This window comes from Vipera ursinii, assembly GCF_947247035.1.
Source record: "Vipera ursinii genome assembly, chromosome: 4".
Taxonomy (NCBI): Eukaryota; Metazoa; Chordata; class Lepidosauria; order Squamata; family Viperidae; genus Vipera; species Vipera ursinii.
This window is the reverse complement of record NC_139514.1, coordinates 88,654,103-88,678,519: the sequence shown is the minus strand read 5'-3', so window position 1 is coordinate 88,678,519 and position 24,417 is coordinate 88,654,103. Positions and strand designations below refer to the sequence as shown.

The window sequence follows — 24,417 nt, the reverse complement described above, 5'->3', positions numbered from 1 at the left end:
GCCAGGCTGGCTTAGAGATGCAAGTCGAGGGGTACCTGTATTATTATGGAACTTTTGGCATGGAATGCCTCCAGAAGGAAATTATCTCTTTTCAGAAACTGAAATTGTAACAGCTGTCACTCATTACTATGCCTAACTATAAAATGTGTTCACAGGCAGTGGAAGTGAAATCCAGTTTCTGTCAGAAGCTCAAGATGATCCTCAAAAAAGGAAGCCAGATATCAAGAAAGCCAAACTATTGCTTGGTTGGGAACCTGTGGTACGTTTTGTTCATCAGTGGTATTGTAGTTTCAAAATGTAATATTTATTTCAAACCATTTAAGGCAAAAATGTTGAAATTTATTCTGTTGTGTGCTTCCTTTTGGGACCAGGAGAAAGAAGCATTTTTAAAAAATGTCCTTTGATCCTTTATATAAAACAAGTTAATTAAACTCAGGAGAAACTCCAAAAGCCAGTCATTTTAACAAAAGTACTGAAACAAAATATGTAAATCTCTATTTCTCCCTTGTAAATGTCTAATTTTTTGCTACTTCCAATTTCATCAAATTGGAAAACAAACTTCCATGAATTTTTCCATTAATTGATGAGTATAGTTTTAGGAAGCAGGGTTTTAGTACTACAAATAAGTACCACATATTCTGTAAGGATGGATAATCTTGCTCTTGCTCTTGCTCTCCGGAACAGGTTCCATTGGAAGAAGGTTTAAATAAAGCAATTCATTATTTTCGGAAAGAACTGGAATATCAAGCAAATAACCAATATATTCCTAAACCAAAACCTGCTAAGATAAAAAAAGGAAGAAGCAGACATAACTAAAAATTCAGTTAGACAAGAAATGACATTTTTACCTTGAAATTGAGAAGATGTCGTATGTTTTTTTTTTTTGGAAAAGACTTCAGAACAGGTATTATGAAGAAAAAAACTGGAATTTCACTCTGAAGCTTGCTTTAAAGAAGTGGATGTGCCTCAACAAGAAAACTGCAGTTCTTGCCTTGCACTTTTTAAATCTGTCTTTTTATGTAAAATAGATGCATCCTTTTTTAGTATCTTCAGGTTTTATATCTTGCTGTGAGATCATTTGTTATAACTGTCCTTGACAGTTTTATTTACTGGTTTCTTTGTGAAGCTACGCATAAGATAAGGGCAGAATTGCCAATTTATTTATAAAATGGGTACTTTAAATGAGAGATACTATGCATAAAGGAAAAAAGTAGCAGTATTGTCAGATGACAAACACTGGCATTTAGAAAATATCTGTACAAGAGTTTTATGTATTCTTTAAATCCATTCCCCCCACCCAACATTTAGTTCTAGTTGCACACTTGAATTTGAACAATTTCCACTGATAAATGCTATTTTAAATCACTACTGTATGGTGCATACTCTGGGCAAAAGTTAATGTATTATTGGCTACCAGTGGTTGAATATGCTATTTTAATAAAACACTGAACCTTACAGATTTAAGTAAAAGAAAAGTCTGTGGTTGTGGACATATTATTTATACAGGTATAGCAGCCTGATGTTTATATCTGCCCCTGTGTAACTGATTCTTTTAAACAATATTATGTGAGTTTTTAGATAGTGTACCTTTTGATGAATACAATTCAATTACAAATAACTCTCTGAAATCAAATGAAAAATCAAGTAGGTACATGCAGGTAGTCCTCAACCTGTGATCCCAATTGAGATCAGAATTTCCATTGCCTAGCAAGATAGTTGTTAAGTGAGCCATGCCCAATTTTATGACCTTTTCTGCCACAGTTGTTAAACAAATTAATCCAGCTTCTACCATTGACTTTGCTTGTCAGAAGCCGGCTGGTAGGTCACACATGATGATCATATGTGCCCAGGACGCTGCAGTCATTGTACATACATGCCAGTGGCCAAGTGCCCAGATTTTAATCGTGGCTATGGGGATGCTGTGACTGTTGTAAGTGTGGAGACTGGTTGTAAATCAAATTTTTGAGTGTGTTGTAATTTCAGATGGTTGCTAAAGGAGTGGTTGTAAATTGAGGTCTACCTGTGTGGATAAAATTCAGTGGACGACTTCTGCTCCCGTCTCTGGAATGCAGAATCTTCTGTCTACTCTCAAGGCCTGGCTTGGGTTGTGGGGCTCTTAAAGAGCACAAATCACACTGGGAAGGAGAAAGACGAGAAAATATGGGTTGTTCCACTGGTTAATTGTTCTGTCAGGAAATTTCTCTTTAGTTCTAGGTTGCTTCTGTCTTTGGTTAGTTTCCATCCGTTGCTTCTTGTCCTGCCTTCAGGTGCTTTGGAGAATAGCTTGACTCCCTCTTCTTTCTGGCAACCCCTGAGTATTGAAACACTGCTATCATTATTTTTTTTAATTGTTTTTAACTTTTGTATTTTTCGTTTTAATCACCCTGTAAACCGCCCTGAGTCCTTCGGGAAAGGGTGGTATATAAATATATTAAAATAAATAAATAAATGTCACCCCTAATCCTTCTCTTCATTAAACTAGACATACCCAATTCCAGCGACCGTTCCTTATATGTTTTAGCCTCCAGTCCCCTGATCATCTTTGTTGCTGTTCTCTTTCTAGAGTCTCAACATCTTTTTTACATTGTAGTGACCAAAACTAAATACAGTACAGTAAGTGTGGCCTTACCAAGGCATTAACACTTCACATGATCTTGATTCTATCCCTCTGTTAATGCAGCCTAGCACAGTGTTGGCTTTTTGGGCAGCTGCAGCACACTACTGGCTCATATTTAAGTGATTGTCCACGAGGACTCTGAGATGCCTATCACAGTTACTACTACTGAACAAGGTACCACCTATAACTGTACTTGTGCATTTGGTTTTTCTTGCATAAATGTAGAGCCTTACTTTTTTCACCATTGAATTTCATTTTGTTAGATAGTGCCCAATGTTTATTGCTATTTCCAGTATTAGCCCACTTTTGACAAATAATGCAGAATCAGGGCCACTTCCACAAGAGTTTTAACTATGGTTAATATTGACGTAATTGAATTTCACATTCCTACAGAAACTATGGCATCCTGTTTTCTTTAAAAGGAAAATTTTGGAATGTCTTAATCCTATTACAGGTTTTTCATGTTTTAACAGTAGGAAAAATTTGAGATGTATAGGAGTGTAGATAGCCAGCCAACTTCTGTTGTCTTGAAGGAAAGCTCCAATAACAATGCACAGTCACTATCACAACAGTGCCAAGAGAGAAGTGCCTGTTATTTCTAAGCTTTTACAACAACCCTTAATGTAAAGCAAGGGAGAAGAATCTTTTGGTGATCTGAGAAAACAGTTCAGTGCAAAAGGTTACCTATTAGATCTGGCATTTGTCTTGGGGTGGTGGCAAGATAATCTGAGGAATGTTATCATCAGTTCTTTGCCATGGACAGACCATTCCTTCTTCACCCTGGAGTTCTCTATGAGCTGCTCCCACTGCAGGGAGGAGGGACCTATTAAATTGGGTGGCCTGATGGGTTGAGGTTATTCCTGAGACTGTGACTATGCAGATTCTCAGTCATCCAGGTCATGATTGTCTCAAGGTGCGGGGGGGGGGGGGGTTTGCTTGTTTTTTCAAAAGGAAACTGGACTATATTTTTTCCTTAAGGACAAAGATGAGGTTGGTGCATGGTTCAACCAGGGCCTTAGTTGCAGACTGAAATGCGCATTTAATAACATTGAATCACTGCTCTGTGATTGTGCAGTCTCTAGATCCTTATAGTTTGCCAAGGGACTTCAGGAGATGTAGTGGCATGAGAGCACTGCCGGAGGAATACAAGCCAACAGGCACAGGAAGGAGTCTTTATTAAGACATACTTTATTAGGACAAAATGAGCTCACTTCTTCACTGTTACTGTATCTGCATACAGACAACCAGCAGCTTTATTCTAGGTTACCAGACCTCTTCTAGGAAAGGAATGGTCATGTAGAGCCCTGTCAAAAGGTACTTGGCTTTGCTGAAGTAGACTTGGCTGGGCAGGTGCTATGGAAATGACTAGTTTTGTTAATTGGGAAGAGTTTGAGCCAGTTGATGCTGAGGAATGCTGTCATTTATCTGGGCTTTTCTCCCTCCAAAGTTGGTTAAGGCTTCTCAGGAGGTGGCAGTGTTTGGGGGAAGATTGTTGAGAAAGTGATGGGTGTAGCATTGGGAGCCCTGGATGAAGTGTATTATCTAGACCCTTTTCAGTCAGTTTTATAGTACTGACATGGCATCGATAATATTTGTTGATCTCTGGAAAGCTTAAGATAGGGTGGGGTGTTGAATCCATCCTGGCTCTTCTGGATCACTCGGCAACTTTTAGTACCATCAACCAGGGTATCCTCCTGGATTGGATTTGGATGTTGGAAATGGGAGTCAATGTTTTGCAGTGTATCTCCTTCCTGTCACTATAAGGGTTGAGGAAGTCTATATCTGCCTATCTTATGTAGGTGCCTCAAGGCTTGGTTTCTCATCACTCCTATTTAACATCTAATAAAGCCTGTGAGTGAAGTCAGTTGGCAGTACAGTGTCATCAATATGCAAATGATAATTATATGCCTCCACCCGCGACTGGACAGGTAATGGTGTTCAGGTGCTGACCCAATGCTTGGAGACTCTGGATGGGGAAGAACTGACTGCAACTCAATCCTAGCAAGATGGAATGGCTTTCCATTTTTGACCCTCTGGGATCTGGAGGGCAATTATCCTTTTAGCCTTGAACCTTCAGAGTTGATGCAGAGTTGATATGGTGGTATCATGGCCCTGTGATGGGTAATAAGATGTTATTGTACGACATTGTTGTTCATTTTTATGTTTTTATCATTGTAAGGTGTACATTATATATAAAATATTGGCTATATTGGTCTCAGTAAGGAAAGTGGCTCAGTGGGTTAGGACACTGAGCTTGTCGATCAGAAGGTCGGCAGTTTGGCGGGTCAAATCCCGAGTGCCGCGTAACAGAGTGAGCGCCTGTTACTTGTCCCTGCTTCTGCCAACCTAGCAGTTCGAAAGCACATAAAAAATGCAAGTAGAAAAATAGGGACCACTATGGTGGGAAGGTAACAGCGTTCCGTGCACCTTTGGCGTCTAGTCATGCCGGCCACATGACCACGGAGATGTCCTCAGACAAGCGCTGGCTCTTTGGCTTTGAAACGGAGATGAGCACCGGCTCCTAGAGTCGGAAACGACTAGCACGTATGTGCGGGGAAACCTTTACCTTTACCTTAAGGAAAGTTATTCTTAATAATGTAAGTATTCCACCAGAATACATAATTAAAATTCAATATTAAAAAGTTTTAATTTTACTGCAGATATGTTAAGGAATATATATGCAAGACCAGATTTTTTTGGTTTTTCCCCTCAACCCCCTCAATTAAGAATCAGATTAAAACCAATAAAAAAAACTTTCTAGTGTCCTCACGCAGAGGAGGAGAGTTAATATAGTCAATACAGAGAGGAAAGGATTAATATTAATAGTCAAGACAGAGAAGAATCTTAATAATAATCATCATAATTGACATTTGCTCCATGTCTGAAGGTGTCTGGATTTCGTGGGCCAATAGGGCCATCTTCATCATAATGGTGATGATAATAGCCACCATCGTATTCATGGCCACCATGGCCTATGTTTGACCAGTAGGAGACATAATCTTCAAATTTCTGCAGAGAAGGAGAAAAAGTGACCATTGATTTCTGAAGCCATATATTCATAAAAATGCTATGCTTTACTAGAAGCTTGAAGTATATATACATTTCAATATTGATCAGATATTTTCATCCAAAATGGTATGTGTTCTATATACCATCTTCTATAATGCACTGTGGAACATTATCTTCTAATTTAAAAAGCTAATTGATGATTTTGAATTGATGAATTCTAGGAATTGAAGTCATAAAGGGGCAATAGTTCCCCACCTCTGCTATAAAGTAAAAGGAACAGAGCCAGTGAATCCCACTAATATAACATCTACTCTTCTATGAAGAATACAATACAGTTTATTTCAATCAAGAATAGACAGAAATTTCCAATAAGGTTGCAAAATTTTGCTTAATATTTAACACAAATTGCTTAAAATGCTTTAAAAATATTAGTAGTCCATTTCTTTGTGTGTGCTTTTATAATTCATTTCAGATGTAGAATACAAGTAGTCCTTGAGTCATGACCATAATGGAGCCTGCCATCACTGTCATAACTTAAGATGTAGTATTGTGACTGGGGGGGGATAACCATTGAAACTTTGAATCTGGGTTGTAAGTACCCCTCCAGATAGGTAGATTGGAACATCAAACAGTCACTAAGTGCTGGCCATAAATCGAGGACTACCTATAAAAGAGTTGCTGAAAGTGTGAATCAAATTTCACCTCGGACTTTGAAACTTGGTACCATTCTATTTAATGAAGTAGCAATAGCAATAGGACTTAGATTTATATATGGTTTACAGAGTCAGCATATTGTCCCCCAACAATCTGGGTCTTCAGTTTACCAACCTCGGAAGGATGGAAGCCTGAGTTAACCTTGAGACGGTCATAATCAAACTCCTGGAGTGAGCAATGAGTTAGCCTGTAGTACTGCATTCTAACCAGTGCGCCACTGCTTCAAATTGTAAGCTATGTATCAGTGTTTAGCTATATTTTATGCATACATGACTGCTTATTATAACATTTCAGCACTTTACAGATGAATATTATGCACATTTTTAAATAAATTATGCTTTCTTTTCTTGAAGATGGTGTGTAAATTATTATGGTAACAGTCATTTGGATTTTAAAAAGTGGTTATTTTTTACTCTGCTATTCTTGAGTAGATTTATGTATTACCTGCCCAATTTTGTGAATATTTTTGATGCAAGCTTAAAATACAAGAGCATACTGGCTTGATTAATTGTTCACCAACATTTATCACATGAATCTATAATTAACTAGTTTGTTTCTCTGTGTGACAAAAGTAATAAAGTGATCTGTGATCATGGTTTATTTATATATTGCTTATAAAGTGCTGCTGGAAATTTGACATATATGAAGGCCTCATCTCATTTTATAACCACAGCAGCCCTTACAGTAGTAAATTTGGCTAAGTAGAAATAGCAAAGACATGAAAATGAGCCACTAATGTATACAGGTAGTCCTGAACCATTCATTTAGTTACCATTCAAAGTTACAACCGCACTCAAAAAAATGACTTATGACTATTGTAGCATCCACATAGTCACGCAATCATAATTCAGATGCTTAGTTACTGGCATACAATTATGACGGTTGCAGTGTCACATGGTCATGTGATCACCTTTTGCGACCTTCTGGCAAGCAAAGTTAATGGGGAAGCCAGATTCACTTAACAACCATGTTACTAACTTAACAATTGAAGTGATTCATTTAATAGCTAGGTCAATAGAGATCATAAATGGGACAAGAATCGCTTAACTCTCTTCCTTAGCAACAGAAATTTTGGGCCCAATTGTGGTCATAAGTTGAGGACAACCTGTATTTGAATCCCAGTGCAAAGCATTAAGGATGGTTTTAATATTTTCCCCTCTTCCCCGTTTCGCTCTTTAAGGACCTACAGTGAGTAGGTTGGGGGCGAAGACATCTAATGATCTCTGGGGCCAATGGACATTTAAACCTGTCTTTCCTCTATTAAAACTCAGCACTTTAATTACTATGACAAGCATCTATCTGGGCAACACATGACTTCATTTTAATAACTACCAGTAATTCTATGTCAAAACCCTATCAAATGAAATTTCTTTCCATAGAAATATTTAGAAGAAAAAAAGGCATTCCTGCAATGGGAAAAATGTCATAAAGAGTGAGTCAAGGAAAAAAAGGCCTTGAATAATTGAAAGATTATATCATTCATTTCTTTTGCATTAAGTACTTATTGTATTGTTTTAAAAAACATGCTGGAAAATGGATTTATATCCAGGATTCAGCTTCTATCAGTTTTCCAGTGTTCTTTATAAGTAACTTTTACTGTCATTTATTAGTATACCCTAGTATAGAAAAACAAAAATTGAAGAACTCAAATATGTTTTTTCAAATTCTGAAGTACTGAAACAGCCTAATGCACATTCAAGTAAACATTTTTGCAGTGTCTTCAGTAATAAAAAATCCATCCAATTTATAAGATTTCACTGTATCTTTCCTTATTACTTTCTATTCTCAGTGTAGCATTTGACTTCCTAACATATTGCCACCAAAGCTACAGTATATTCTCATTCAGTATTTTTTAAATGGCTCCTCTGACTTTTCCATCCAAAAACAACTACAACTTAGAATCAAATAACACATGCACACAAACTACAGGTAATCCCCAAGTGTTCCCTTAGTGTTCAAAGTTACGCAATAAGAGCCCCCTAGTGTTTACGAAAAAGTCCTGAAATTATGAATGTTGCTGCACCACGGCAGTCATTCACTCTTATGAATGACCGCAGTAGCACTGCAACATTCACTCTGACTATTCCGTCCCTTGTCCTTCGGGTCTCCCTAGGTACTAGGCCTGTGAATACTCACCTTGCGAAGATTGAGAGATCCTTCACTTTCTTGGCTGCTCTAGGCCTTTGGTGCATTCACAGAGAATGGAGACCTAAAGTAATGCAAGATCATGCAAGATCAGTGACGTGAGATCGCACGCTACTGATCTCGCATGATCTCATGGTAGTTTAGGCTTCTGTTCTCTGCAACAGAGAATGGAATAGAAGCTGGGGGAGGCCTTCGCAGGCTTCCGGAGGCACGATCCAGTCATTAGAGCAGTGGTGCAGCACTCAGAGCCCTCTCTGTGGGCACACATGCCATGCCCCGGAGATGGCAATCATCCCTCTTCAACCAGCCGCCTGAGGTCCCACGTGGCTAGATGCATCCCGGCACAGCTGGTTTCCCTCCCCCCCCCTTCCCTCCTGGCCTCCCATGCTCTCCTTTTCCTGGGCATTGCCTCCTCAGCTGTCAGCCTCACCTTGCCCCGTGGCAATGGCGCCCCCATCCTGCTTCGCCTCACCCCACAGAACGAGCCTCCTGCCCACCACCCCACCTACCGGAGTCCCCATGGATCTCCCCCAACCCTGTACGGCCCCCATAGGCATCCCTCCCCATGAACAACATCAAGGTGACCATGCCCACTTTGGCCACACCCACCCAGTCTGCCATGACCACCACAGCCACCCAGTGGGCCATGTCCCACGTGGCACCTGGTGATAAATAAGTGGGTTTTGGGTTGCAGTTTGGGCACTCGGTCTCTAAAAGGTTTGCCATCACTGCATTAGAGGCTTTTCTGGGCCACTGCTGCATGGAAAGGAGGCCGAGGGACACTTCAGTGGGGCTCTGAAGGCCCAATCTGGGTGTCAGAGGCCTTTTCCAGGCTGCTGCCGCCCCAAAAGGCTGGGGGCAGCTTCCAGGGCCTCTGGAGGCCTGATCCAGGCATTAGAGGCCTTTTCCTGGCCTCTGCCACCCAGAAAAGAGTCTGGGAGACTCTTCTGTGGGCCTCCGGAGGCCTGTCTTGGGCCTCAGAGACCTCTCCAGACCTCCAAGGCCCGGAATGGAGGCTGTGGGCAGTGGCCGCATGCTTCCGGAGGTCCATTGTGGGCCTGAGAGGCCTCCCTCTACTCTTGCTGGGAGGAGAGAAAAATATAGGCTGAAGATTTTCACAAATTAAGTGACCTGGCGTGGCAGGATTGGTCGGGGGAGCAATTGTGGAGACCCCGGGGGAGAGAGCATGAGGTATCTCAGTGGGAGAGGGGTGGTCTGAAGCAGGTGGCCTGTTTCATCAGTAGGCCCCCCATGGCCTTCCCCATCCTAAGATACCTTATCTTCACTTAACAAGCTGCCCATTTGCCCATGCATTAAATTAGCAAATGCGTGGGCAAAAGCTGAGAATGAATCACATTCAAAATACAAGATCCACTCTTATAAATCCTCGAGTTACGAATGGAATGGGCAGGCTCTATTCCATTCGTAACTTGAGGACTACCTGTACTGTATATCCTGAAATTAAAGTGGTTTAATTTGACGGGTAAAATGCCTACATGAAAAATTGATTCATTTTTTGCATGTCCCATTTATGCTTCAGTAAAACCATAAGGTAGGAATGTTCTCTGTGCATTCATGTCATTAAATAACTGCTTTTTTCCAGAAAAACTTTGCCAGAATTAAGTTCAATTGGTTTGAACAGATTCCTGAAACAGTTATCAAGCTTGACCTGCTGTGACCATTATCAAGTATTCACCTTCTCAAATTCACTTATAATAAGTGGGATGATTTTGCTGATAAAGAAGGCAGGTTTCCCATACCTACTGTAATAAATATAAGATTCAAACTAAATTGAATTCCTTTCTATATCTATAACTACATAAAACAAAAATATGAAGCTTATTTCAAAGAAAATAAAACATTAAGCAGTTATCTTGAATCCAACAAAATTTCCACAGTGCTAATTCAGATCATTGAATTACATTTTGGAAGATACAGTACAACTATGCCACTTACAGCTTCATCAAAACCCAAATAGAGGAAGTGCTGGTACCACTGCTGTACATCAGGCTGGCTTCTGTCCCAAAGCTGGCGCTTCTGACGTTTCAGATTGTTTAAGAATTCCTTGGCCTTATCTTCTTTAACAGACATCTCTTCCTTCATCAGAACAGGGGCTGAAGCAAAAAATCAAAAACACCGACTCTATTTACGGCAACAGCGCTGTAGCTATTTCTAGCAGGTTCATCAGTCATATGTTGTCTACATCGAATACTCAGTGCATGAGGTGAAGAAAATGCCACTGTTAAAAAGTAGTACCCTATGTTATCAGCAGAACACAGTCCCTGAATAAAAACTAAATTCTTAATGTACTCTTTTTTTTCTCACCTGAGGTCTGTGATGATGGTCTAGAACAGACATGTCAAACTCGCGATGTTACATGACATCGCGCAACGTATCAGGACAGTTTTGCCATTGCTGGCAATGGGGTGGGTGTGGCTTCCGCATGATGCATCCGGCCCACGGGCCGGCAGTTCGACACCCCTGATCTAGAATCATAGAGCTGGAAGGGACCTTAGAGATCTTGTAGCCCAACCCCTTGCCCAAGCCTGGAATCCTTATACAATCCCAGACAAATCGTTGTCCAATCTTTTTTGAAAATCTCCAATGATGCATTTGGGAGGCAAGCTGTTGTATTAACAAACTATTCTCACTGTCAGGAAATTTCTCCTTAGTTCCAGATTGAATCTCTCTTTGATGAGCTTCCACCCATTGCTTTTCATCTTTCCCTTAGATGCTATGGAGAATAATTTTACTCCCCCTCTTCCCCGTGACAGCCCTTCAAGTATTGGAAGATAGCTATCATGTCTCCTCTAAGCCTTCTCTTTGTTAGGCTACATGTATCTAGTTCCTAAGAAAACCAAGACCATGGCATCCAGCCCTCTCAATTCCTGGCAAATAGATGGGGAAGAAGTGGAGGTAGTGACAGATTTTATTTTCCTGGGCTTCAAGATCACCGCAGATGGGGACTGTAGCCAAGAAATTAAAATACGCTTGCCCCTCGAGAGGAAAGCCATGGCAAATCTAGACAGCACACTAAAAAGCAGAGACATCACCCTGCCAACAAAAGTGCGAACAGTCAAGACTATGGTCTTCCCAGTTGCAATGTATGGCAGTGAAAGTTGGACCATAAAAAAGGCTGAGCACCAAAGAATTGAGGCCTTTGAACTATGGTGCTGGAGAAGACTCCTGCGAGTCCCTTGGACTGCAAGGCGATCAAATCGGTCAGTCCTAGAGGAGATCGACCCTGACTGCTCTTTAGAAGGCCAGATCCTGAAGCTGAAACTCAAATACTTTGGCCACCTAATGAGAAGGAAGGACTCACTGGAGAAGAGCCTAATGGTGGGAAAGGTTGAGGGCAAGAGAAGAAGGGGACGACAGAGAATGAGGTGGCTGGATGAAGTCACTGAATCAGTAGGTGTGATCTTAGTTGGACTCCAGAAGATGGAAGAGGACAGGAAGGCCTGGAGGAACGTTGTCCATGGGGTCACGATGGGTCGGACACGACTTCGCAACTAACAACAACAACCTAATTGCCTCAATTGTTTATCATACATTTAGCCTCCAAACTCCTTATTATCTATGTTACTCTTCTCTGCACACTTTTTAGGGCATCAGCAGTTTGGGTTTTTTGTTTGGTTGGTTTTTTGTATCATGGTGATTAGAACTGGCTGCAGAAGATTTTCAAGCAAAGGATAAAGTTTTGTCCGCAATTGTTTTTATTGGGCATAATTACAGATGCTACTGTTGTGGACATTAAGTTGATGTTGAATTTAATTACAGCAGCAAGACTCTTAATAGGTCAATATTGGAAAAAGGAGGAACTGCCGACTATAGAAGAATGGACTCTAAAAGTTTCTGACCTGGCGGAAATGGCAAAGATTTCGGCTTATTTGAAAGATCATTCGCAACAACGTTATATTATGGAGTGGAAAAAGTGGATTGATTATATCCAGAACAAATATGGGACTAAAAAGTTTCACCTAGCATTTGAATAAGTTTTCTTTTCTTTCTTTTTCCCCCCCTTTTTATGTAATATTAGTATTGCTTGTAGTCATTTCATATGAGCTAGAGTGCGATAGACTTAATAGATTATTGTTGTTAGCATATGGATGTTTATGATTGTTCTCTGTTTTTATACCTTGTACTTGGGAAGTCGGGGGGGGGAGGGGGGAATGGGGGGGAGGGATAGGGAGGGTTAGGTAGGGGTGGGGGGAGGGAGGGGGGGATTGTTAAAGATAAAATGCATTGTAAAACATTTCAATAAAAAAAAAAGAACTGGCTGCAGTTTTCCAAGTGTAGCCTCAACCATGCAGTATAGAGCAGTACTATCTCTTCTTGTGATCTTGATGCTATCCCTCTGTTGATGCAGCCTAGAACTGCATTGACTTTTTTGACAACTGTAGGACACTGCTTACTCATACATAAGGTCACCTACATCCTTCTCACAGACACTACTTACGGCCTGGTTCCAAAGTTTCAACAGCTGTCCATCCCCATACATTTACAGCATCCCATAATTAAGTGACTGCATTTTATGACTTTTTGCTAAATACCAGCAAAAAAATTTGCTTTATAATTGCAAAGTTCATTTTACAACCACAACAAAAAAGGTCATAAAACCAGATCAGTCACATGGGTGACCCACTTTAAGACCATCAAAACTTATAATAGGCAAATTCCATTATTATCATAAATCAACAACTACCTATAAACCAAAAAAAATTAAGGTGAGTTATTATGAGTTTCTTTTTGCACTTTCTATTTGGGCAGGACTGAATTGCTGTTTCTCCCAGTTTGAAGTTCACTGCTCTCTTTAGCCCTTGGTTCATGAAGCTTGGGTTTCTTTTTGCAAATGTTTTATTATCAGACTAGGTAACATTGCCAGGGTTTGATCCAAGGAAGTGATATATGTTGGCTTTTTATGCATGGCAGATTGTCTATATGTCTTCCACAGGGTTGCTATAGTTTGCGAGCTTGTTTCTGACTGACCTACTGTGCTGGATTATTTCATCTTAGATTGTTCCTGACTATTGTCTTGGCTCTTTCTTATCTATATCTTGATTTGCTAGATGCAGCATTGATGATGTTACCTTGTTTGGCCATAAAACATTTGCAAGAAAAAAAACACAAGTACAGTGAACACTAACATTCTAAATCCCAGCCCGGAGCCACAAATATTTTCCATAATTGTTCATTATTCTCTTCTCAAGAACAGAACTACAGCTTCTATGGAAACTAACTGTTGAAAGTGTTCTAAATCCACACTCCCCACTGCAAAGTTAAGGCTGTTATAGTCTTTTGTTAGCTCAGTCATTGATGGGTAGCTTTGCATTTGTCCTGAAAGGCTAAATGATGACTTGAAATGACTGCGGTTTTTTTGTTTTTTTTTTTTTACAGAAAGCAGATTTAGATGTAGAGTTTAGAGGACGGACATTACTGATTTCCCAAGTATCTGTCTGTCTGTCTCCCTCCCTCCCTCCCCCTTGAGTCAAGTAAAATAATGGGAAGAGTTGTGCAGGAAACATGCCAGGATTTATTTTTTTTACCTAAGTCACTTTCTCTTAAATTACAGGGAAGAATTTGGACAGGCTGAATATGTAGTTATCTATTTTTAATTATTTTTACAACTAACATGTAAGAGAAGTTGCATCATTTTAAACAGGCTTACCTTCTCTTCTCTGAAGCATCAACCTAAGTTTATTTCCCTTTGAAACACCTGAATTAAGAAAAGCAAAATTAAGTAAAATGTATAAATAATGCAATTTTCCTATACAATATTACTTTTTAAAGGTAAAGGTTCCCCCGCACATGCGTGCTAATTATTTCCAACTCTAGGGGCCAGTGCTCATCTCCGTTTCAAAGCTGAAGAGCCAGCGCTTGTCCGAGGACGTCTCCATGGTCATGTGGCCGGCATGACTAGATGCCAAAGGCACACGGAACGCTGTTACCTTCCCACCGGAGTGGTCCCTATTTTTCTACTTGCATTTTTACATGCTTTTGAACTGCTCGGTTGGCAGAAGCTGGGACGAGTAACAGGAGTTCACTCTGTTACGCGGCACTTGGGATTCGACCCGCCAAACTGCCGACCTTCTGATTGACAAGCTCAGCGTCCTAACCCACTAAGCCACCGCATCCCTACTACTTTTTAGGCACATGCAATTATGTGACTGATGAACACAAATAATTTTCCTTCTCTGTGCTTCAGTACTTAAAAGAAACTATGGTATAGTATGTGCATTTCCAACAAACATGAATGAATAAGATTACATAACTAATCTTTAAAGAAGCTTATCTATTCCAGGAATAGATATATTTGAGAATGCCAAGTTTATATTCATGCTATATGCTTTATTATTAAGGAATCGGTTTCTAGATCTGTACATGCATAAAAATGTTGGCATTAACTTGATAAAAGAAAGAAAGAAAGGAAGGAAAAAGTAAAGAACCATCCACCAATCTTGCCAGAAGCCATCTTTAGAAACAAGCAATTCTCATTGGATCATTAGGGTAGAGCAGGGTCGGTCACAATGGCAACTTTACGACCTATGGACTTCAACTCCCAGGTCATAAAGCTGTCATTGTGGCCCAGCTGAAAACAAATATTTAAAAAGGCAAAAACAAGTGGTGATGGATCCAGGCAAAATATTTTTTACTACTCAATTCATAAATCTCAGGCCTTCAAGAGATATGGAATTGTAATTTATTTTATTTATTTATTTTAATCCCATTTACATCCCGCCCTTCTCAGAAGACTCAGGGCGGCTTACAATTTAAGCACAAACCAATGTGCTTAGCAGTAGCCTTCATTCTATGTATATGCATGCTTATTATGGCTTTCGAGCCCCCCCCCCCGCAAGCGGCATTATTACAAAGTCAGCTTATTGCCCCCAACAATCTGGGTCCTATGCATGCTCTACCCATCCATCCAGCAGGAGAGAGCTGAGAGCATCCAAAATAGTGTTTTCAAAACTTGGCCAATTTAAGATGTACAGAGTTCAGCTCCCAGAATTCTCTAGCCAGCATGGGGAATTCTGGGAGTTGAAGTCTACATATCTTAAAATGACCAAGTTTGAGAAACACTGATCAGTGGGGAAGACAAGCATTATTCTCTTTCACTTATCTCTAGTCTGTCAAAGGTGATGGTCCAAATGCACCCTTGATATGCAACACTGCCAGCAAAGGTACACACCACCATTTCTTTTTTCTGTCCCAACTGGCCAAAACCCAATGCAAAACCCAAAACCATAGTGCTCATTGCAGTATTTTTCTTTTTGCCCCCACTGCTGCCAGTCATTCTCCTTGAAGCACCCTGAAGGTCAGGTCTTTCTCATTACCATTAGATCTTCAAGAGCTGAGGAGAAGCAGCACATAACAGCTGGAGCAAAAGGAATTTACCTTCCAGCAATTACAAATGTGTGGCGGGAGGACGCTCCAGCAGGTGGGGCATCTCTGGAATTACCTCCAAATTATTCTCTTTATTAGCATGAGAGCAAGCCAGGTGCGTTCCTGCTCCCTTCCTGTCATTAAGGGAGCAATCACGCCCCCTGCTCGGCTGACTCACCCGGGCTCAGGCAGAGGAGGAGGAGGAGCCCCACCAGCGCAGCCGAAGGCGGAGCTGCCCGTTCGGGCCAAGCACGGCGCGGCATCAGCATCCTGGTGGGTCCTCGGAGTTGCTCGTCCCACGCTGCGCGGTCCTTAGGCGACCTGCGGGGGAAAGAACGCGTGCAAGGCGGCTGAGTGAGTGGGAAGGAAGTGGCGGGAGAAACGGGAGAGTCTGGCGGGCGATTTCCTTTCGTAGCCGACCCCACGGAGCCTCTCATTGACCGCTGCTCCCTCGCAGACTGGCGGGACGGAAAGCGAGTATGGAGCGGAGTGGTAATCGCCTTGGAACGGGAGTAACGTGGCTTGCCAGGTTTCCAAACGTATTCGGTGCCAGAAAAACCTCCTGACTACAATTCCAACTATTCCGCCAGCATATCCGAGATGGCGGTTCCAGCCTCAATTACTGTACATCGGTAAAACATCCGCCGGGTGGGGACTGTAACACTACACAGCAGTTGCCAAATGTACAAAGCAGTGAAAACTGGTTCCCTCTTTCGGGGGTTTCTCTCTCCATCTTTCCAGCTCATCACTATTGCTGCCAAACTGCATTCACAAAATGCATGGGTGCACATCAGTGGTGGGATTCAGCCAGTTGGCACCACTTTGGCAGAACCTGTAGCTTATTTTTTGTTGCCCAGGCCCAGAATGGACTTCCGGAAGTGGCATCCACACAGAGAACCAGTTGTTCACATATTTGAATCCCACCACTGGTGCACATACATACAAGAATCTACAGTATTCAGTGTCTATAGAATGTATTAGTATCCCCTAACCCAGTTCTCTCATCCTGAACCCCCATTTATTTATTTTATTTTTATTTTTATTCCATTTATATCCCGCCCTTCTCCGAAGACTCAGGGCGGCTTACAAGCTTAGCAGTAGCCTTCATTCTATGTATATGCCTGCTTATTAGGGCTTTCACACACACACCCAAGCGGCATTTTTTTATTGAAAAGTTTTATCATACATTTTATCTTTAACAATCCCCCCTAGCCCTCCCCTATCCCTCCCTCCCTACCCCTCCCCCCTCCCCCCCCACTTCCCAGAGCTAAGTACAAGGTATAAAGAACAAAAAAAAACCAATCGTAAACATTCATATGCTAACAACCATAAACTCTGAAATCCATCTCTCTCTAGCTCATATAGGGTAATTACAAACACTATTAATATAAGATATATAAAAAAGGAAAAGAGAAAAAAAGAGGAGAAAAAAAAGGAAGACTTATTCAAATGCTACATGAAACTTCTTAGTCCCATATTTGTTATGGATATACTCAATCCATTTTCTCCACTCCATAACATAACGTTCTTGCGAGTGATCTTTCAAATAAACCGAGATCTTTGCCATCTCTGCCAGGTCAGAAACCTTTAAAGTCCATTCTTCTACAGTCGGCAGTTCCTCCTTCTTCCAATATTGGCCTATTAAGAGTCTTGCTGCCGTAATTAAATTCAACATCAGCTTAGTGTCCACAACCGTAGCATCTGTAATTATACCCAACAAAAAAAGTTGCGGACAAAACTTTATCCTTTGCTTGAAAATCTTCTGCATGTTCCACCAAATTTTTATCCAAAAGGCCTTAACCTTTTTACAAGTCCACCATATATGAAAATATGTTGCATCTTCTTCACCACACCTCCAGCATTTAGGCTGATAGTTCGGATACATACTTGCCAGCTTTTTAGGATCTAAATGCCATCTGTAAAACATTTTATAAAAATTTTCTCTTAAATTTTGAGCTTGTGTGAATTTTACGTTCCTCACCCAAATCCTTTCCCATGTGTCCATTGTAATAACTTCTTGGATATTTTGGGCCCATTTAATCATACAATCCTTAACGAGTTCTGTTTCTGAGTCAATTTCTATCAAGGCAAGATATATCCGTTTAATATGTGCTGGACCCTGATTTCTGATTTGCTTTATCAGATTTTCATCAGTCATTGTAAAACCATTTTTCTGATCTTCTTTCCACCTGGCCCGTAGCTGAGTATATTGAAACCAAGTCTGAACAATCTTCTCATCTCGCAAGAGACTATATGGTTTCAAACACCAGACATTTCTTCCCAAGCTTAGAATCTCCTTGTACGTAGTCACATCATGTTTGAAACCAGCATGTATATTTTCTATTGCGTGTTTTGGGATTGCCCACAATGGTATCTTAAAATCTAATTTATGTCTGTACTTCTTCCAAACCCTCAACAATGCCTGTCTTAAAATATGCACTCTAAAAACATTATCTGCCTTCTTATCATACAACAAATATGCATGCCAGCCAAACAACAAGTCATGGCCCTCAAGATTTAATAATCTCTCTTGTGTCAAATTGATCCAATCACTTATTCCTGCTAAAGCAGCAGCTTCATAATATAATTTAAAATTAGGCATTTTAAGACCACCTCTTTCACGAGTATCCTGTATTATCTTTAGTTTAACTCGTGGCCTTTTCCCTGCCCATACAAATTTATTGATACCTCGCTGCCATTCCTCCAAATTAGAATCTTTCTTAAGAACCGGTATCATTTGAAATAAAAATAAGAATTTAGGCAGGACATTCATTTTCACTGCTGCGATTCGCCCCAACAAAGACAATTGCAATTTTTCCCAACTCTCCATTTCTTTTTGAATTTTCCCCCATAATTTTTCATAGTTATTTTTATATAACTTTGTATTAGAGGGCGACAAAAGCACCCCCAAATATTTAACCCTTTTAACAATCTCAAATCCAGTTAATCCTTCTAAGAGAGCCTTTTGCGAAGCTGTCATATTTTTGGCCAGAATTTTAGTTTTTTGTGTATTAACTTTGTGTATTAAATTGCGTGCCCAACCTTAAGTTCAATAAATACTTTTGGTCCATAGCCCTAATATGCGTTTCTTGCAAACATATAACATCTATCTTGAATTGTTTTAAATATTGAAAAACTTTCTTCCTCTTCTGTGGTGAATTTAGTCCATTAACGTTCCAAGTTAAGAATTTAGTCGCCATGCATGTCATCCCAAAGCTGTTGGAGCACATCTTTAATAGGCTCTCCTTTAGGCCGTGCTCCTCCCACTGCTTGGCTGTAAGTACTTTTTGGAAGTTCCATAGACTTCTGCTGATCTTGTTCTTTTATTTTTTTTTGCTCGTTTTAAAGCAGCACGCATCACCCTCTGCTCTCCAGGATCAGCCAAAGAAGTTGTAGCTTAATCTCCTCCAGCACCATTCTCCTCTGTCTGTCCAGCTTCAGCCTCTTGAAGTTTTCCTTCTCCAGATCCCTTTGCAGCTTCCAGAAGTGATAGTGGGGTTGTTTTTAAAACATTGTTATAAAAATCCCGCGCCTGTGTCACAGTGACCAGACGGTACCTTTTGCCTTCATGCATCACCACCAATCCAACTGGAATCTCCCATCTGAACCTTATATCACGTTGTTTGAGCTCCTGCACAAGAAATGCATAATCTTTTCTTCTCCTTAAGATCTTTGGAGGAATTTCTTTTAAAACCAAAACTTCTTGGTCAGCAATCACAACTTTAGTATCATAGGCAGCTTGAATAACTTCATCTCTAATTTCCCTCTTTGCAAAATATACCACCACATCTCTAGGTAACTTTTTCTGTCTAGCAATCCATGAATTAACACGGAACACTTTATCCATGCCTCCCTTTATTTCAGATGCTGGCTGACCCAATACTGCTTCCAGAGCTTCAGAAATCAGCTGCTTTAGATCTTCCTTAACATTTTCTTTTAAACCTCTGATTCTAACAGCATATTGCATCTGGTAATATTGAACTAGACACAGTTCTCTGTCCATTTTGTCTCTTAAATCTTCATTCTCCAATACCTTTGCTTCTAATATGGCATTCTTTTGAGTCAGGTCCTCCACTTTTTCATCCAGATCTTGCACACACTCAGCCACACTACGCACTGTAGACAAAATGTCTACCCTCATCGCACTGAACTTCTCCTCCATCCTCTCCTCCAATTTCTCCTCCATCTTTGCCAATTTATCACCCATTGATTCCAAAATTACCTGGGCATGTTTTTCAAGAGCATCTTGTAAGTCCTTCGATGTCAGTGCAGCAGGAGGAAGCAAAGCTTGCAATGATGTCTGTTGCACCGGAGAAGTTCCAGCACTCCGAAGAGTTTTTGGGGGAGGTTTAGCCACCACTTGTGACGCACTTTCACTTTAAGTTTATAAAGTCCATTAAGCTAGAGAGCAAGAATAAAAGTCCTCTTCACCTTATCCTCCTGTACCGCTCTGCCTGCTCTTTTTATTCCATGGTCTTTCCTTCTGGCAGGGGTGGTCGCAAACGCCTGGCTCCGCTCCAGAAATCACGGAGCAGAGACGCTGAACAGCTGGGAGCAACCCAGGCTACGGGGGAGTTCAATCCTTCAGCCGCCCAAGCTTTAAGCTCAGGCGGCCCCGGAGAACTCAACCCCTACCTGGGGCCTCTCCCCCTCCTCTTCTCCCGAGGAGGGGGCTTCAAATTCACCCAAACAGCTGATCGGCGCTGTTTCGGGTGAAAACAACACAGCTGAGCCGCGGGCAGCCCGAAAAGGCTGTCTCCGGCGCCGCGCCGCCACCGGAAGTCCAAGCGGCATTATTACAAAGTCAGCTTAATTGCCCCCAACAATCTGGGGGAAATTAAACCCTGCCCACATGCTGTGTGTATCCAGGGGGCAATTAAAAGTTATCAAAATGGTAGGCAGGCCAGATATTGAAGTTCCACTCCTTTTTACATGTGTGAGATGTATGTGTGTGAGGAACGTTAAATAGAAAAAAGTCAGAGGAGCTGATGGTTCTTCAGTCCATGGACAATACTTCACTTCTAGGCCATTCAGTGCCCCAAGTACAAAATGAATTTATTCATTAATACCTAAGCTGGGCACTCCACCCTACGAAATAGTTGGGCTCTTGGTACTCTTTGAACTTAGTTGCTTTCTTGTAGGTGTTTTATTATATAGCTAGATAAAGGAAAAGTGGATTGTAGATGTTGACTAACCCAAGAACTCAACAGTTCAACTCAGACATAAATATATTTCCTCCTATTGAACGAAGAAATAGTTCTGCCATTAAATAGTAGTAGGATTATCAAGAATCTCTTTCAGCAGTGGATTCACTAATACTAGTAAAGTTATATTCTAATTATCTTATAGTGCAACACCCCCCCAAAAATCTAACAGCTAATATATTAAAACCATATTAGTAGATACTTGATCCATACAATAGGAAAAAGATCTCGTTAGGAAATTGGATAGTTTAGATTTGGAGCAAGTAAAGTTTTTAGGGTTTTTATAATTTTCTGTCCCAAATATGTCAGAAACAAATCAGTCCTTGAACACCAAAACAAACACATTTAATCCATTTTCTAACTGCAAAGAGATTGTGGCAGCCTTTTTCTGGGTAATTTCATCAGACAAATGTTATTGAGGAGCCCAGTTTCTGGATCTGAAGCCCCATGCTCCTTTTTGATGGGTGTGTATATGCAAATCTTTTGGTTTAATGCTTTCTGTGCCCTCACTGGGGAGAAAGGAACTCATATATGGCACCATGTAATTAACCCTGCTTTAATATTCTTTCATTCTGCAAGGGACAGTAAATACCTCATATTCCCCTTAGGATGCATTGTCTCCTTCTAAAATGGAAGTTTTACTTAATAAAGCATTTGTGAAGCTGCATTAAGCTTTAAGCCTAACACACAAAGCAAGCGAAGCCTGAGCTAGGTAATTGTCTGGAAAATGATAGCTTTCTACAAAACAGCACTTCCAATCTCAGTGTTCTCCTGACTAGGTCCTAATGCAGATGCAGAAATGAATGCCAGGCGAATGCCAGCTTATAACTAGGCATTTTATTTCAATAGTTAAAGAATCAGCATCAAGAATGGTACCACAATGATATGAATAGAAGCACCAAAGGAAGATTAATTCTGTGGTTGAATTGGGCCAGACTCTTTTCCTAAGCCATAAATATTTCTGTAAAAGAATTTGCTGCTGCTGATTAGCACATATGTTCATGTCAAGGGTGTGATAATGTGCAATGTGCAATTATATTTGGTGTGAATAATTGCTATAAATTAGAAGCACTAGAATGGGAGGCTCAAGAGCCTTTTTTTTCTTTTTGGAGTAAAGAACGAAGTCAAAGTGTTCATCTTCTTGTGAGCATCCCTTTAATAGGGTTACAGTCTGAGCTGAATTTATACAAACGGAGTTTAGGACAGGCAGAGATCAGAGTTCAAAATAAATTGTTTAAAAAATAAGAATAAAAACGCAATGCAGTATAAGAATATTCCAATTGGTGACGAATTCATCTGTGGGCAGCATGTGATTAACTTTACCAGCAGTATAAGAGAATTTGATTACAAGCAAGGAAAATAAATCATTACTGAAAATAATAAAAAAGGAAAACCTTTAAAATATTCCCATTAACTTTGATTCAGGAAATTGATGGGAGAATTTGTAAAAAAAAATTTATGATAGGTACCATATTTTGTCCAGCTTTAATTAACTATATAGTGGGTAAGAGTGATTCTGAAATAAGTAAACAACATTCCTAAAGGACCAATATGGGTTTTTTTGTAAGTCATTCAGTGGTTTCATTTTCATTTTATTTATTTTTTTGGCCCTATCTGGAATGTTCCCTAGCAAACTCGGTTGTGATTCTAAATGTGTGATGCTCCTTTCCTTTTCTGATCCACTCCGGACTTCTGGAACTGCCCTTAATACAAAAAATATTTGCTCATTAGCAATTGCATTTCCTTGCCTTAGGACTTGAGTGGCCCCAGCCATCAGCAGACAGGAAAACATTGTGGCAAATGGGACATTAATGTGAAGAATAGACATGAATAGATGTGAGAATAATATGAGAATAACCAGTATTCTCTGTTGGCTGCGTTAGGGGGGTGCTTTTCTGGTAGAGTAAATGACAATGGAGACAAATGGGAAACCAACGTAATCACTATGCCTACATACCAAAACACACAAAAAGCTGTCCTTCACATAATTCTATGCAATATAAAATGAAGTGGAACATAAGAGACCTCCTTCTCAAGTCAGAATAATTGACACCAGATCAGATTTAAAATGCACAATTGCACTTAACATGGCTCCTTTTTCTTTTTTAAATTGGCTGCTGGCTTGGTTTTAACCTCTTGTATTGCAACTGAGCCTGGAGAAGAATTTCATCCAGGGCACTTCTAGGGATAGACACCACCATTGGTGTCAATAGGGAAAGGGAGAATCACATTTGCTTTTAGTATTTCATATACAAATGTCCCGAGGGATATTTCTGTTGCAGGAGATGCTTGTGTGCAGTGGTGGGATTCAAATATGTGAACAACCGGTTCCTGCTTTCTCTCCAGTGGGGGTAAAAGTTTATTGACTTCTCCCACAGAGATAAAAGTGATTTTGATGTAGACAGACACATAAATACACATTAACACCCAATTTATATGGCTGTCCATCTCAAATGCATGACTTTACATAGCTAGCAAAAATTAAAACATACACATAAAATGAATATAAAAACATTTTAAAAATGCAATCAGCGGTACGAAACTCACCAACAATCAACATAACCCTGCATGGACTCCTGCCCGTTTCCAAAATTCAAGCCTGCTGTCAGAACCAGGTTTTTAAGGCTTCATTAAAGGCCAGGTGGGCCAGGCCCAGTCTAACATCAGGGGAGATGATGCTCCAAGGAGCGGGCACCATGACAGAAAAGGTGCTCTACTGGATGACATTCCATTACAGGCAGGATACGGAACATGAACTACATATATAATAAAATACTTTCTACCAAGCGCTAAAAAATGAAATTTTGAATCAGTTGTATGTCTGTGACAAAAATTAACAAACTTTGCAAGGCCCTTAGAGCTTCCATGCAAAAGAAAGCAGCTTTTAATTATTATTAATAATAATTTCATGGAGGATGCATCTCTTCATGGCCTCCAAACATTTATTTTGGGGATTCTTGTGACAGATAGATACTTTTCTCCCGAATACATCATTGAATACATCATTTTTCCTTTATTTTTCCTTTTTGTTTTTAGATAGCTCCACCCTCCTTCCATTCTTAGAATAGATAAGGAAAAAAATACATTATTATTAGCCAAGTAGCAAGTCGTAACACTATACAACAAATTATGAATAACTATTTTCATTCCTTCGTAGTAAGGGGACATGGCCTACATACATGGATAGGCTTCTAAGGACAATTGAATGAGCAGAGGCATGCCCATCCTTCTTCATAATATTTCATTTATTTATTAAAGAGAGAAAGAGAAGGACTCTACTTTCCTCTCCAGTCTAAAAAGCCACTGATAAGAGAAGCTCTTTTTTGATAGAGATGAACATGAGAC

At 40.3% G+C, this 24,417-nt stretch overlaps 2 protein-coding genes across 6 annotated transcripts in view; one reads left to right on the top strand and one right to left on the bottom strand.

Moving 5' to 3' along the window:
- UXS1 (UDP-glucuronate decarboxylase 1) overlaps nt 1-2,450 on the top strand; it is a 64,216-nt gene extending 61,766 nt beyond the window's left edge. For all 5 annotated transcript variants that reach the window (XM_083363005.1, XM_083363006.1, XM_083363004.1 and 2 more), the window contains 2 exons: nt 156-259; nt 685-2,450. In XM_083363005.1, the coding sequence (XP_083219131.1) occupies nt 156-259; nt 685-816 (236 nt within the window). In that variant the 3' untranslated portion in view covers nt 817-2,450. The remainder of the gene's footprint in view (nt 1-155; nt 260-684) is intronic.
- A 162-nt stretch (nt 2,451-2,612) lies between these two features.
- ECRG4 (ECRG4 augurin precursor) lies at nt 2,613-16,469 on the bottom strand. The gene is made up of 4 exons (XM_083363028.1): nt 16,047-16,469; nt 14,154-14,201; nt 10,442-10,599; nt 2,613-5,626 (listed from the first exon to the last, which is right to left on the bottom strand). Exons 1-4 carry the CDS (start codon nt 16,303-16,305, stop codon nt 5,462-5,464), a joined length of 630 nt encoding a protein of 209 aa, XP_083219154.1. The 5' UTR covers nt 16,306-16,469; the 3' UTR covers nt 2,613-5,461.
- Nucleotides 16,470-24,417: the final 7,948 nt, after the last annotated feature.

Coding starts and splice junctions, on each gene's coding strand:
- ECRG4 (XM_083363028.1), bottom strand. CDS start 16,305: ATGAGAGGCTCCGTGGGGTCGGCTACGAAAGGAAATCGCCCGCCAGAC. Junction 10,600..14,153: donor GATGCTTCAGAGAAGAGAAG/GTAAGCCTGTTT, acceptor TTTTTGCTTCAG/CCCCTGTTCTGATGAAGGAA. Junction 5,627..10,441: donor ATTTGGGTTTTGATGAAGCT/GTAAGTGGCATA, acceptor CCTTCTCTGCAG/AAATTTGAAGATTATGTCTC.